Genomic DNA, 14,016 nt, shown 5'->3' on the forward strand with positions numbered 1-14,016 from the left:
CAGGCTCTCAGCCAGACCATGCTAGAGACTCGCAGAATGCCTTCTACTCGCACTCGAGAGAAATGCGTGGGTGCAAAGCCTATCTTGAGTTGACCGGAAAATAGAATTTTCGAGTTCTTCGTTTTTGAGCTCATCGGCCTTATCTTTTGCGTATTCTGCCGGTGCAAGCAACACACTCCAGTGTTATCAGTCTTGGCAATCGCTCGTCCCGTGTTCGACAAGCGTGATTACCGAATGTATATGTTGCGGGGCCGCAGAAAGGCGTCACAAACTTGTCTCACTAAGATTCAGTACACGCCAAACTGTCACCACGACCGGCTTGTTTTCTGCTAACTGGTTTACAACCCCAGGCGCGGCGAGCGTGCCTGAGAAGTATCCCAAAAAAGATGCGAAATTAATTATAATAATTCAGGGGGTCAGAGAATGCGTCACTAACGTCTCAGTGAGATTCAGTGCATGTGAAACTAACTGCCGAACTGCTTTTCGCTAACTGCGTTGTTTTACTGTGCATAAGAAGCATCCCGAAAAGTAACGAAATTAGTTAAAATAATGTTGTGGGTCAGAGAAAGCGGCAAAACTTGTCCCGGTAAGATTCAGTACACGCGAAATTGCCTCACATGGCCGAGGTGCTTTTCGCTAACTACCGAAATAAGTTATAAAACTGTTTTTCGCTAACTGCGTCACAAGTCTCAGTTCCGTGCCGTAAAAGCCAAAATTTCTTGAAATGCGTCGCAGACTGTCAATCAAAATTTCTCACCTTGCCGTAGTCCAATATTGCAGTGCTGCCATGTCGATGTGCAGAAGGAGCTCAAGAATACGCCGGGAGCCTATGGGGAGCCCAACAAACACGCTACATCCAAAAGAGACGGGTCGCCGAACAGGCGAACTTCACATGCGCAACCGGCCTCGCTGGCTTCGGGTCTGGCGCATGACGCAGGCATCTGTCGCGCCTGGCGTGCCGTTAGCTTGTTGCTAGGTAACGCAAGAAAAGTGAGTCGCAAAGTATCAGTTAGTGTATACGCAAAACCTTGTAGCTTTAGCGGGAAAGAATAAAAAAAAAGTCTGTAAGTTCATTTCACATTCTTTTATTTTCCCGGTGCTCGCGTCAACTAACGGATGGGATTAACACTATTATAGTCATGGCGTGCTTCCTGTTGCCAGTTTTCGCCGAGTGTCCCCTCTTGTTGAATTGCTTTCGCTATGCCAAAACTACCAGATTCGAGACCCTCGCTATGAACGAGAAAAAAGGAAACCGAATTGCCCGATTTTTATTAGTCATATATTGGCACGTTGAAGTGACGATGAACAACGCAGTATAGCAAAACTGTGTATTGGGTGAACCTGTGCCCACGAATGCAAGCGACACTCGAAGTACAACGATAGCGGCGAGCACAGTCGACGATCGTCAACACCGGATCAGCGGGTCAAGCGCATCGGCTTTTATACATGATTCGGCGAAGATTCCAGCTTAATCACTAGGGCCAGCGTTCCTTCCATGAAATACTGCACAATTCGCTTTGCGCGTACAATCAGATTACGCAAGGTTTGGTGACACGGATGGATAACATTCGAGAAACTTCCGATACAAGCAGGCGCGGCCTGCGCCGAGCGATGAGGTTTAACATTTGTCATCCGGTGAAAAGCGGTATATATATATATATATATATATATATATATAAGGAGAAGGTATATGGGAACAATGGAGATCAAACGCATTTCGCTCGCCTTTACCTCTGTATCGCCACTCATACTTTTTATTAATTTACATGCTACTTTAGTGGCCCTCTTAAAGAGATCCCTTCGAATCAGGTCGTGCATCGCTGAGAGAATGCGATCATCGAGCCTTGCATTCGCGTCCTGTCCTTTTCGACCCCTCGATCATTCGCTGCTGTTTCGCGACAAGGCGCTTGTCGGTCGATGTAGCGAAACGGGAAGGGCGGCTCACTGAACATTCATGTTGTCAGTGCCGGCGTAATTTCAATACGCCTCGTCTCAACTAAGAAGCGACTTATTCCAGAATTTGCTCGGCCCGCGAAGTTCTGCCGTGCGGCGCTGCAGCACGTGACGTAAAGCGGGAATTTAAGGGACGATACTGCGATTTGCTGTAAACCTTTCCGTAATTTGCGCCGACTCACCGTGGTCTCACCTTCCGTGTTTTCAGACAGGGTGAAGCTCAATTCTCCAGTGGTCAGCATCACGCAAAGCAGCACGGGCGTCGTCGTCCAAACTCTCAACGGCAAAGAATACAAGGTGAACATGAGAAACTCCTAATTTATTAATGCTTCAATTTCGCGAAACAAACACAAAGGGGGGGGGGGGGGATGAGAGGCTGGCATCTTAAATAGAAATGTCCGCCTAATAGATGAACCACTTAACCAACGCTACTGATTCGATGTCAGCAATTAACACGTGATGTCCCGCTCCCTCTGCTTCTCTAAATTATAGGTATCCGCTTCCTAAAATGTCTCAATTCCCTAACTGTAGCGTTCTGGTCAGCGGTCCACAAATGAGGGATAACTTATTTTTAGGATAGCTGTCAAGTGGGCATGTTGGTAAACGTTCATGATGGAAAAAGCGTTACTGTTTTCATTAGCGCTTTTTGCATCATGGATAACTTATTGTAGCTTAAATATACCGACTGTGCAGTTTTTCCTGCACGTGCTTGCGTAGGACATCTCTTTCAACGTGTTACGTGGTATCACGTGAGGGTCAAATATGTGTGCCTCCCAGTATTAGCCTTTTGGTGAAACCTGTACGCTTAGGCAGGCTTCGCAACGAAATGACATGCAGCTTTGCTACAACATGGTATCGTTGCGTCCGGAGGACATGTTTATGTTCGCATGCGGAGAGTCCCGTGTCTCACCGTGTCCTATAAGTGTTCCTAGCTGACGACATTGACTTTCCATGCGAGCCATCTCATTGCCCGCAAAATTGTGCTAAGGCTCTTTACTACGGCCGTGCCTATGTTTTGCCTGTCGTTGAAACTGCAGGGCAGTCACGTGATCATGGCCATGGCTCCCCCTATGCAAATGCGCGTCCACTACTCTCCCCCGCTGCCTGCGATGCGCAACCAACTGCTACAGCGAATGCCCATGGGCTCCGTCTGGAAGTGCCTCGTCTACTACAAGGAGGCTTTCTGGAGGAAGATCGGTGAGTGAGCCTCCTTCTGTGAAGTCAAGGGCCCGCCGCTTTGCGTGTACAGTGGCGGCACCAAGAAAAAAGAACTTGTGCACTTTGCAGTAGCGTGACTTTCCCTGCCTGCTGAAACCTTTTATTGCGATAGCATTCATATGGACACTCCAACCGCATTTTACAGTGGAGCTGTTGGAACCTCGCTGGGTTTCTCTTGACATTCGCAGCTTCGCCTAGCTGGGAGAGAGAGAAAGTTAAAGCAGGGTATAAAAGTAACATGGCGCAGCATAGCGACGCGGTGAGGGTGGGTGGAGCCTAGCGGGAATAGAGTTTCATATTAGTATAACTAGAGGAAAATCTGGCGCTGCGATCGTTCGACCATCATGGGAATAATGGGAAGTACAGGCTACGGATTGGCGTTCTGTTGACTGGCGAACTAGTCTACAAGTATTTTTTGGCAGTTTTGGTTTCACTCCAAGAGCAGTTGCTATAACCTGCAGTGGGACAGTGCAACGCAAAGCTCTCTGCTTTTGTTCTGTTGCTCGAAGTGGCGATAGCGCGCTGGGCCAGCGGCTGGGACGAGTGCCTCCGGTGCCCGGAGGCACTCCAGATCGGGGAAGATGCTACACCTGCAACATGCTCTTGTCACGCCTCCATTCGTCACACCTGTCAGCAGCCCAAATTGGCCTGTCCCCGCCGGAGTGAAGGTCAGTGCACGGCTACGACATTACACGCCTGTCAGCAGTCCAAATTGGCATGACCACGCCGGGGATCGGAGTCAGCGTGCGTTCTTCCTACTTTCCTTCTCGGTGCCCAGGGAGGGGCGTTCGTTTCCGACAGGGCGCACCGAAAGGCGCAACCAGCTCACCGCCGGGATTGGTCTCCTGACGCCGGATTGGTGGAAACCAGGAACAATGACGACGCAGGCAGAAAAAGCTGATCCGGATGGCTGAGAGGGACTCTCAGACATGCTACCATGCTTGGACATGCTAAGACGCTACCATAGTGTGCTCCTATGGTTGGAGCCGTTTTGTAATCTCAATCATGTGCCTTTTCAATATATTCCGTTTTCTTCATTTTCTTAAAACGTTGCTCGGAACGCTTTCTCCCGGCTAGTGGCACGGCACCACCAATGAAAAATTCGTTGACCGCACGGACCCCCGACTTCGTAACAGTGGTAGTCAGCGTTGGGATTGACCTCACGGAACTTTGGACGTGCTGACAATCGCAACAGTGTTCATGTTTGTTTGTGCGCGCTGACACCAAAAATGAAGCATGGTGACGCCACTGAAAAATGAAGTCTGGTTCCGTTAATCGTTATGAGGGGACCAGGACGTGTTCGAGCAGCGTTTAAGAACACTCGTTAGCATTTATTTTTCTTGTATGATTTAATGCAACTCTGCGAATATTTATTTATTTATCTATTTATTTACTTATACTGCTATGTGAAATCGGATCATAGCATTATAGATCAATATTAAAATTTAAATTTTGGCTGCCAGGAATTCCGGCGGCGAACCAGGGCCCGCATGCACAAAATTATATTACGCTAGAAGTTTTTGTAAGAGAAAATGTCACCGAATGCTGATGGACATATCATTCGCGACGATAACCGGCCAGTGGCAAAGAACACTTGCGAACGAAAAGCTTTGCGAACTTGACCTCAGAGGATACAGCCACAACTGAAAGTTTAGACTTGTTTCATCAATGAAAAGTTTAAAAAAAATTATGGGGTTTTACGTGCCAAAACCACTTTCTGATTACGAGGCACGCCGCAGTGGAGGACTCCGGAAATTTCGACCACCTGGGGTTCTTTAACGTGCACCTAAATCTAAGTACACAGGTGTTTTCGCATTTCGCCCCCATCGAAATGCGGCCGCCATGGCCGGGCAATGAAAAGTTATCTCTCTGTCTGCGGAGCATTAGTCCTGCAATACAACACCTGGGGAATTCGCAGCTTACAAACAAAAATAATAATGTTACACTTCGATCAACGTCTAGCATGATGCGACGTAACATGTGTCTTTCAACATATAGTTCATGACCGTGACATATAATGATCTTAACAAGCGTGTTTGTCGATAATGTAGTGTTAAATCATGCTTGGCAAAAATTTACGTTCAGGACAACATTCATTCGGGCTAGATGGTGACTACTTGAATTGGGAAGGAACAGCGCCAACTAAGACGATCACGAGAGGGAGAACGACACAGGCGCTTGTCCTGTGTCGTTCTCCCTCTCGTGATCGTTTTAGTTGGTGCTGTTCCTTCATAATACATTTACGTGCAGCTGCGAAAGTCCAAGAAATTTTTTTTTATGCTCCTGATGAAAAGATAGCGAAATAGATATAGTGGGAAGGCAGGGAGGTTAACCAGATCAGGATTACTGGTTTCCTAAGCTGCACCGGCATGAGGTAAAATGAGTTGGAAAGAAAGCAGAGAAAGCAAGAGATGAAAAAAATTCCCGTTAGATCCAATGTGCTTGTTGGGATCGACGCTAAGTGAAACTTTATTTAATTGTTTTAATTAAATGGCGTTCAAAGAGACCCAAGATGCGTGCAATTGCATATTATTTTCAACCTATGTAAATTAAGTTTACACATTTTACTTGAGTGCAAACACAAGTTCACCTGACCCCACAGTTATGCGACGTGGGTGCTTCAATGACCTGCAGGCTAATACGACGCGCTTTGCGACTGGTGAGGGAAGTAGACGTGTAAGTTCACAGAAGTAAGAAACATACAGCGATACATGCCAAATGCTTCGGCACATCTCACGGCAATCACTCTACCACGTGACACTGCCGGCCAGAAGATGTCCTTTGTCATTTGTAAATGTCCTTTGCCCTGTAAATGTTCGTCGTGCGATCTTTTTCCGCTAGAATTTCGTGCTTTTTGATCGGGCTAGCCACTTGCAATCTTGCTCGCACGGGAATATTCGGGCTCTCTGTGACGCTCACATTTGCTTTCTATACATTTAGAACAGCTTCGATGCGACGTATGCGCGACATTTATGTTAATCATTAATACAGATACAACGCAGGGTATGCATAGCACAGCTCGTCATGTTAACCACTCAATTTAAAAGGTTTATTCGAACCGCAAGCTGCTAAATAAATCAGTGAGAAACAAATTTCATCAGTGTGCCCAACGTATGTCCGCTTCGAAAGGCTATTCGTTCGAAAGAACTACCGAGCGCAGCGGCCTGTTACTTTTTCACTTTCCCCTTAGGTTACTCCGGCTCCATGCTGTTCACGTTGGCTGAAGACTGCCCCGTCGTCTACACAATCGATGACACGAAACCGGACGGACAGTTTCCGGCCATCATTGGGTGAGCGTCTGCACCCTCTCTATTTGGCGATTCTAACTAACTGGCCAGGCTGCGTCAGTCGATAGATTACATCAGTGAATCTATTATGTGTCTGCAGCAGTCGCGAAGACTTGCCTTCGTTGAGTTGTATAGCGGCAGTGCGTCCACATGCCATAGAAAACGTGCGAACATTCTGCCCGCTCAAAATGACGACGGTAATTCTTTCGAAAAGGACATTCAAGATAGCGCAAGAAAATTTAGGGAGTACGTTGGGCATGTCAAGGGTAATGTACTGGCAAAGCTATAAATATGTGCAGTTATTATGGACATTGTTAAAAAATTACAAAGATACTGACAATGGTGCCTCAGAGCTCTAAGGCCTGTCAACATTAAAAAATAAAATTCGTGGTGGGAGAGATGTAATGGAGAAATTTTATATTAGCAGACATATTCTTATAATGAGCAAGGAATTTTCGAAATACCATATAATAATGTTCCAGAAGTGTCAATTTGGGAGCATTAGTTATAACCGATCACACGTTAAGGCCGGCGATAAACAGACTGTAGGAGGGCTGCAAGAACGTTCTAACGGAACCGTAAAGTCGTTTTCGCTCGACACTGGCCTCTTTGTCCCGAACTTTGCTTGGCTAAAATTTTGGTCGTGAACCCGAAAGCTCGCACCAGCCAAGAGGAATTTTTTTAAACCGTGATGTATATTGAGAATTCTTTCAATCTCTGGTTTCCTACTTGCTATTGAACACGTGTGACTCCGTTTCACTCTACGTAGTGAGGTATTATTGCATTGGAGTATTCAAAGCGACAGAGCTTCCATTAAGATTCTTAAGTGCGCAATTCAGCCTGGCGGTTCCACGTTCACCAAAGGCTGATTGTGCAGAACGTGTGTCTGATGAGAACGTGTTGCTTGCCCACTGTTGTGCTCTCCAGGGTAGCGTACCTCACCGCTGCCGCCTAGTTCTTGCGAAGCCAGTTTATCGAATCTCGACCGACGTTACTATTGGGTAGCGTGGCGTTGTCGGCTGGCTGCCGTCATCCTGTAGACCATGGCGATCAGGCAGGGACGAGACGATTTCTAGTGCGGAACTTGCACGGTTTATTCAATGGTTGGTAAAAGGTAAGAAGAAGAGAAGGAAGTGAAAAGTACATTGCGGGGCCCCTTAAATAGGCCCCCTAAAATTGCAGGCGGGACCTTGCTCACGTCAACGTCACGTGACCCGCACTGCGTCTCGTTGTGGACGGGTGGCTGCTCCCACTTTCTCCGGTGAGCCTAGACGAGCTCGCCTCCACAGGTAGCACTCAGCACGTGACATTGCAAGTATTCGTCGTGGTTTTGCAGCTGGTTCTACTTTCGGTGGGCCTTTCTTCTAGGCGACGTTGGTTCTCGGAAAGTTCTGACAGTTCGTGGAAGGGGTCCCTCTTTGAGTCGCACCGTTTGTGAAAAGGGCTCTCGCGCGCACACACAATGGGACCCGTGAGCACTGCGGGGCGCCCACCTGACCGGCATCCACTCGAGACAACCACAACAAATTGGGAATGCACCCTTCGTTTCGACGAGGCATGGTGGTAGAGCATCCTTTTTGCACGGGGTGCTACACGCCAACCGTAGCACCACCGAGCAGCTCGCGTGTCAGTGGTGCACGCGCCATATATGCTTGCCGCAGGTTTCTGCCTGCCGGTAAGGCGAGGAGCCTGGTGAATCTTTTGCCTGAAGAACGGAAACAGATGATCATCAAGGCGTACGCTGCTGCCATGAAGACCGACGAGGCACTTCACGTGAGTCCATGCCTCCCTTTTGAAAAGATCTGTATGTGCCCGAACTTGCATGAACAGGAGCGCCGACTATATGCAGAGAGCCATTTAGAGCATTTTAGCATAGCATTCGCCCGACAGCTACCATTTCTGCTCTAATAGCCAGCTTCGCGTTCCAGTTAGTCCACACAATAAAGCAGCAGCCCACATATAAGAACAGGCGTCCGATCCCGATGGGTGGCAGTGCGCAGGGACGCAGGCACGCACGTCGAAGAAACCGAGGTGGTCGAGATTAATCCCTGTACTTTGAGGAGTTAAGCATTATAAGTCAGCATCTTCGACTCGGCATTGGCGTGTAATGGGTGCTATGTGGTCCCGGAGAGAATTTGGTCCCTGTGGTCACTGAGTAAAGCGGGTGCGACCGAAACGCCGGCATCTTTCGACACCGTTCGCAAATGCGCAGAGAACGTGGTTACGTATACGCTCTGCTCGAAAGCTCGTATGATCAATATTCGAGGAAAGTCGTAGACGATGCTCTGGCGCGCGTTTTTCTTTGCGGAGGAAAGTGTGCGATGCTCTTGAGGGTTAGCGCGGTATATATGGCTTTTGGCTTATCAGAAATTTGCTAAATCGGATGTAAAAGGTTTTTTTATAGCCACGCCCTTCTCCCTGAATGCAGCCGATCCACTACGAAGAGTATAACTGGGCAGGCGAGCAGTACGCGGGAGGCTGCTACACGTGCATGATGGCGCCCGGATTTCTCACCACTTTCAGAAAGTAAGTCGTCATCCGTTGTACTCTTTCTTGCACATGGCTACAGACAATATCGGAAATTTACAAGTCCCTGCAAATGCGGCAAGACCTGTCGTTTGACCTCGTAAGGGAACCCCGCACATCTCTTTGCGACGGAGACTCTGAGGTTCAGAGGGACAGCGTTGTTACCTCTTGTGAGATTCGAACCAAAAGCGCCATATATAACAAGGCTTGACGCCAGTTTTTACTGTTTGCTTTCACTATTGGCCTCGAAACTTTTTTAAAAACGTTGTATATAGATGTAGTAGAGAGGAAGACGGAACACCTATTTTATCTGTCTAATTTTATCGACAATTTATCGACAATCTAAGTTATCGACAATTACCCTAGGTGTTGTTTTATAAGTATGCAGGTAGCTCTCGTTCCCCCGTGTGTTTGTTGAAGAAATCGTAATGCGCTAAAGAAGACGATAGCGCAGGAAAAACCTAAACAATATACCTTGATATGGTGCGCCGTTTAAACATCAACAGCGCAGCTGAACCACGAAGTGAAGGGCGACAGGTGGCGATTTGCGTCTGTCTTAATGCTCCGCACTCTGTGCGAAACTGCAGTCTCCTTTTATAATAAAGATGTCGTTGAGCAAGTGAGACCAGTGAGCTGTATCAACGCGAAATTGCATGCGCTGGTTCGTTATGCGAGTCCGCACGAAATTCGTCTAGGACAACCGTTTTAGATCCGGCACGCAGGGTGTGTATATCCTCATTGCCCTCGTGTTGAAGATAAACATTCAGTAGAGATGCGTGTCTGGTTGAGAAAGAACCAAACGAATCAAAATCGAGCGATCTGCAACAAAAAATGAATGTTTTTTGCCCCCACTTTTCGTTCTGCCCACATGCTGCGCCAATTTTGGAGCTCGATCACGTGAAAATCTGATCGCCGCACGCACGTGGACTCCGGTGTGCGGACTGCCGCTCCTCTCTCTCGCGCGCGCAGCCTAATCCGGGAGCCGATTGGCCGGCTGCACTTCGCCGGCACCGAGACGGCGAGCCAGTGGTCGGGCTACATCAACGGGGCGGTCCAGGCGGGCGAGCGGGCCGCCAAGGAGGTGCTCCACGCCCAGGGCTTGATCGGCGAGGAGCGCATCTGGGAGCCCGAACCGCCCGTCGACGATGTGAGTTCATCGCCAGTGGGTGCCTTCCAGGCCTGACGCGTATACTTTATAAGCGCAGACTGAATATTCCGAGACCTGGAGTGGGAAGAATTGGGGATGAGAGTTAATGGAGAATACCTTAGTAACTTGCGATTCGCTGACGATATTGCCTTGCTTAGTAACTCAGGGGACCAATTGCACTGCATGCTCACGGACCTGGAGAGACAAAGGGTCGAAAAATTAATCTGCAGAAAACTAAAGTAATGTTTAACAGTCTCGGAAGAGAACAGCAGTTTACGATATGTAGCGAGGCACTGGAAGTGGTAAGGGAATACATCTACTTAGGGCAGGTAGTGACCTCGGATCTGGATCATGAGACTGAAGTAATCAGAAGAATAAGAATGGGCTGGGGTGCGTTTGGCAGGCATTCTCAGATCACGAACAGGAGGTTGCCATTATCCCTCAAAAGAAACATGTATGACAGCTGTGTCTTTTCAGTACTCACCTATGGGGCAGAAACCTGGAGGCTTACGAAAAGGGTTCTACTTAAACTGAGGACGACACAACGAGGTATGGAAACTACAATGACGGGCGTAACGTTAAAGGATAAGAAGGGAGCAGATTGGGTGAGTGAACAAACGCGAGTTAATGACATCTTAGTTGAAATCAAGAAAAATAAGTGGGCATGGGCAGGACATGTAATGAGGAGGGAAGATAACCGATGGTCATTAAGAGTTACGGACTGGATTCCAAGAGAAGGAAAGCGTAGCAGGGAGCGGCAGAAAGTTAGGTGGGCGGATGAGATTAAGAAGTTTGCAAGGACAACATGGCCACAATTAGCATATGACCGTGGTAGCTGGAGAAGTATGGGAGAGGCCTTTGCCCTGCAGTGGGCGTAGCCAGGCTGATGACGATGATGATGATGAATCAATCTAGAGCGTTGAAATCTCACAATGCGAATGCGTAAGTTTGAGGAAAGCGTGCGATTTGCTTCTGAAATGCGCTAAGACGGAAAGAAGAATCAAGAAAGGGAAATCATAACTACAAGGGTGGTTTGGGGAAACGACGTTTATCTGTAGTTGCTGAGAAACGTTAGAATAGGGACCACACAGTTATTGGGCAACGCGAATCCGCAACGAACGAGATCACTTGAGTATAGGTAAAGATCTAAATGTTCCGGAAATTTTGGAAGCTTGAAAAAACAACTGAGAAAAAAGAAAATATAGAGCTGTATTTCTCTTCTACGTTCGCTTCCTTTTCATAAGCCCTAGTGTTCCACGAAAAAAAAAAGCTAGTTTTCCTTTTCCGAAAATTTTAGAAAGCCTGAGAAAAAAAGCCTAACCTGTTAAAGCAGAGGGGAGTATGAATAGTAGCAGGCGAGAGTGCACGACAAAGACGAGTTTCCAAAGTGACGGCAAGGTGTCTGCGTTCTATAACAAGGAACCCCTGCCCCCTTTTTATTTTTTTTCTTCGTAGCTTTCAGAATTTTCATCTAGCGACCGTGAGAGCAGCGCTTTATTACAGGTAGGGAACGCCAGTGCACTGTCTGCACACTTCTGGAGGTGTTTAGTTTTTCGGATTGCGGCTGTGGCGTGCTCAATTACATGTTGCGGGTTCGCGATCGCAAAAGAACTATGGGTCAAACGTGTGGGCGCCTTTAGACATGCGAGATAGTGGGAATGGAGCAGTCGTAAGTATAGATTCTCTTCTGCGAGCCACTTGAAAGCAGTCAACAATGGTATTCTCCCAGAACTGCTTTTTCATTCTGTGACAAAATGATCAGTAAATAGTAGAAAAAAATTCAGACCAAACTTTGTTTCTGAATTTCTTGTCGAAACCACAGAGGCCGCCACGTAAATTTTCTTTCGGGCTCTCAGTTGGGCTGTTATGGCCAAGTGTTATGGCCAGTACCAATTCCGGGATATTTTCAGAGCGTCTGTCGGAATGCATTGGTGCTCGAGTTACTTTGTGCTTCAATGCATGGAACAGCAGTTAAGAAGAAATGTGACTGGAACGCCAATGCATTTCGTCGGAGGCTTTGAAAATGAATACCTCGGAACTGGTGTGGTCCACAGAATGCGTTGCAATTGGATACGCCGTGCGAACTCAGCGGCTATAATTCGTGGATTGAAATATGTGCCTTAAGGTAATTAATTAAAAACGGCAATTAGCGTAATTAGATTAATCATTCAATTGAACATTTTGGTTTCTCGTAGAAGTAATGGCCGCCTCATCGAGTAATTTAGATCAATTGGTCTATCTGCCATAGACAATGTTTAAGAAATGTAATGCAAAAGGATAGAAAGTTGGGCGAGTTGGGCGCTACAATCCAAGATGATGTTTAAGAAATTTGGTGCAGCTAAAAAAAAGAAACACCCTGTATATGAGAACTTGTAGTGGCGCTCCCGTTCGTCTTTCAAACATCAAGTTTTGTGCCGATCGAGGCATAGGCTTATCTACACTATATTAAGCTAACCTTTTTACGTGGTTCCAAATTTCGTTGAAGTTGGCCCCTAACTGCCGGAAGTTGAAATAATTCAATTTCCCAAATGCTTGGCGATCCTTCTTAATTTTGTTGTCCTTCTTTGTGCGACCGCATTTCAATCGAAGCAGAATTTTTCCTTGAGGTATCTCTCCTTACTTATCAATCATACTTAAATTTTCTTAAACTATGCCGTCGTGATTCGAGTTGACTGTGCCAGTAGGGCAGAATGCGCGCAATAAGGCGTGTGCGTCTATGAACAAAGATCAGTTGGTAGCCTGTGTTGCAACGGTCTCGTCCTCGGTTGTTGGTCCCTTCAACTGCAGACGAGTTTTCGTCGAACACTTGACTATGTGTGCTACCAACTAGATCGACTTATGTAAAATAAACTAAGCCAGCGCTCGTTCGTATCATTTTGCCTGTTTGCGTCGCCTTCCGTGCTCGCAATAGTTAACCCATGAATGGTGTGAAAAATTCTGTCACAGCATTTATTTCGAGTGCCACCTGCCTCCTCTGTGCGGAGGCAGGTGACTGTCTTGACACGCCTCGCTATATTTTGTTACCCTGCAGGTGATCCCCGAGATACCGTTCGAGGACACGTTCATGGAGAAGCACTTGCCTTCCGTAGGCTACTTCCTGTCATTCGTCTCCTTCCTGGTTCTGCCAATAGGCGCCGCTGTCGGCTGGACACTGCTAGGCTATCGCCTGCCATCCTTTACGCATTGACCCAGACTTGCATACTTGCCTTCGTCTGCTGCCAAATAATATACGTGGAGTCTGTGTTCTATCGTTTCCCAAACGCTGTCTCATGTGCGTGACTCTCGCATCCCTCGACATCTTCAGACATGTTGAAGGATGTTTTTAGTACTTACTAGAAGAATTAAAGGGGCCCTGAGCCACTTTTTATCGAAGTAGAGAAATGCATTTGAAGTTACATTAGGCTATTTCAGAAATACTTTGCCGCAAAAAATACTTCAATGCGTTCAGCAGAAGCGCAGTTGTTGGCGCTCAAACACAGCATTCGTGGTGCTTCCACTACTTCTTGAATGACTTGCACTGCCAAGGGTACGGTGAAGCGAAGCGTGACCACAATGCTCCGCCTAGCTAAAGGGACACTAAAGAGAAAAAAATATTTGTTCCGTATCAGTATATTACCTTTCTATGACACCAAAAACATCACTCTTACCACGATAAGACGCTCGGCAAGCCAGAAAAAGCGCAAGAACGAAAGACGGGTGGCGACGCCTCCTTGAAGTTCCCGCACCTGGTCGCTGTGACGTCATGGATATTGAAGGGGTCTTCTAGGGCCTACTTAAATATGTAGCGGTACAGATTGACTACCTTGTGTTCTAAAGGAACCAAATATTAAACATGGCAAGTTTCGGGAACCTTTACTCAGCCAACGTGGCCCTAATGGGAAAACA

The 14,016-nt window shown here is 47.2% G+C and overlaps 1 protein-coding gene across 2 annotated transcripts in view; it reads left to right on the forward strand.

Moving 5' to 3' along the window:
• Window positions 1-13,391, forward strand: part of LOC142582210 (amine oxidase [flavin-containing]-like) — a 133,901-nt gene extending 120,510 nt beyond the window's left edge. For both annotated transcript variants that reach the window (XM_075691629.1, XM_075691630.1), the window contains exons 8-14: window positions 2,162-2,250; window positions 2,991-3,150; window positions 6,362-6,461; window positions 8,120-8,231; window positions 8,887-8,984; window positions 9,954-10,131; window positions 13,163-13,391. In XM_075691629.1, the coding sequence (XP_075547744.1) occupies window positions 2,162-2,250; window positions 2,991-3,150; window positions 6,362-6,461; window positions 8,120-8,231; window positions 8,887-8,984; window positions 9,954-10,131; window positions 13,163-13,318 (893 nt within the window). In that variant the 3' untranslated portion in view covers window positions 13,319-13,391. The remainder of the gene's footprint in view (window positions 1-2,161; window positions 2,251-2,990; window positions 3,151-6,361; window positions 6,462-8,119; window positions 8,232-8,886; window positions 8,985-9,953; window positions 10,132-13,162) is intronic.
• Window positions 13,392-14,016: the final 625 nt, after the last annotated feature.

This window comes from Dermacentor variabilis, chromosome 5 (genome assembly GCF_050947875.1).
Source record: "Dermacentor variabilis isolate Ectoservices chromosome 5, ASM5094787v1, whole genome shotgun sequence".
Lineage (NCBI taxonomy): Eukaryota > Metazoa > Arthropoda > Arachnida > Ixodida > Ixodidae > Dermacentor > Dermacentor variabilis.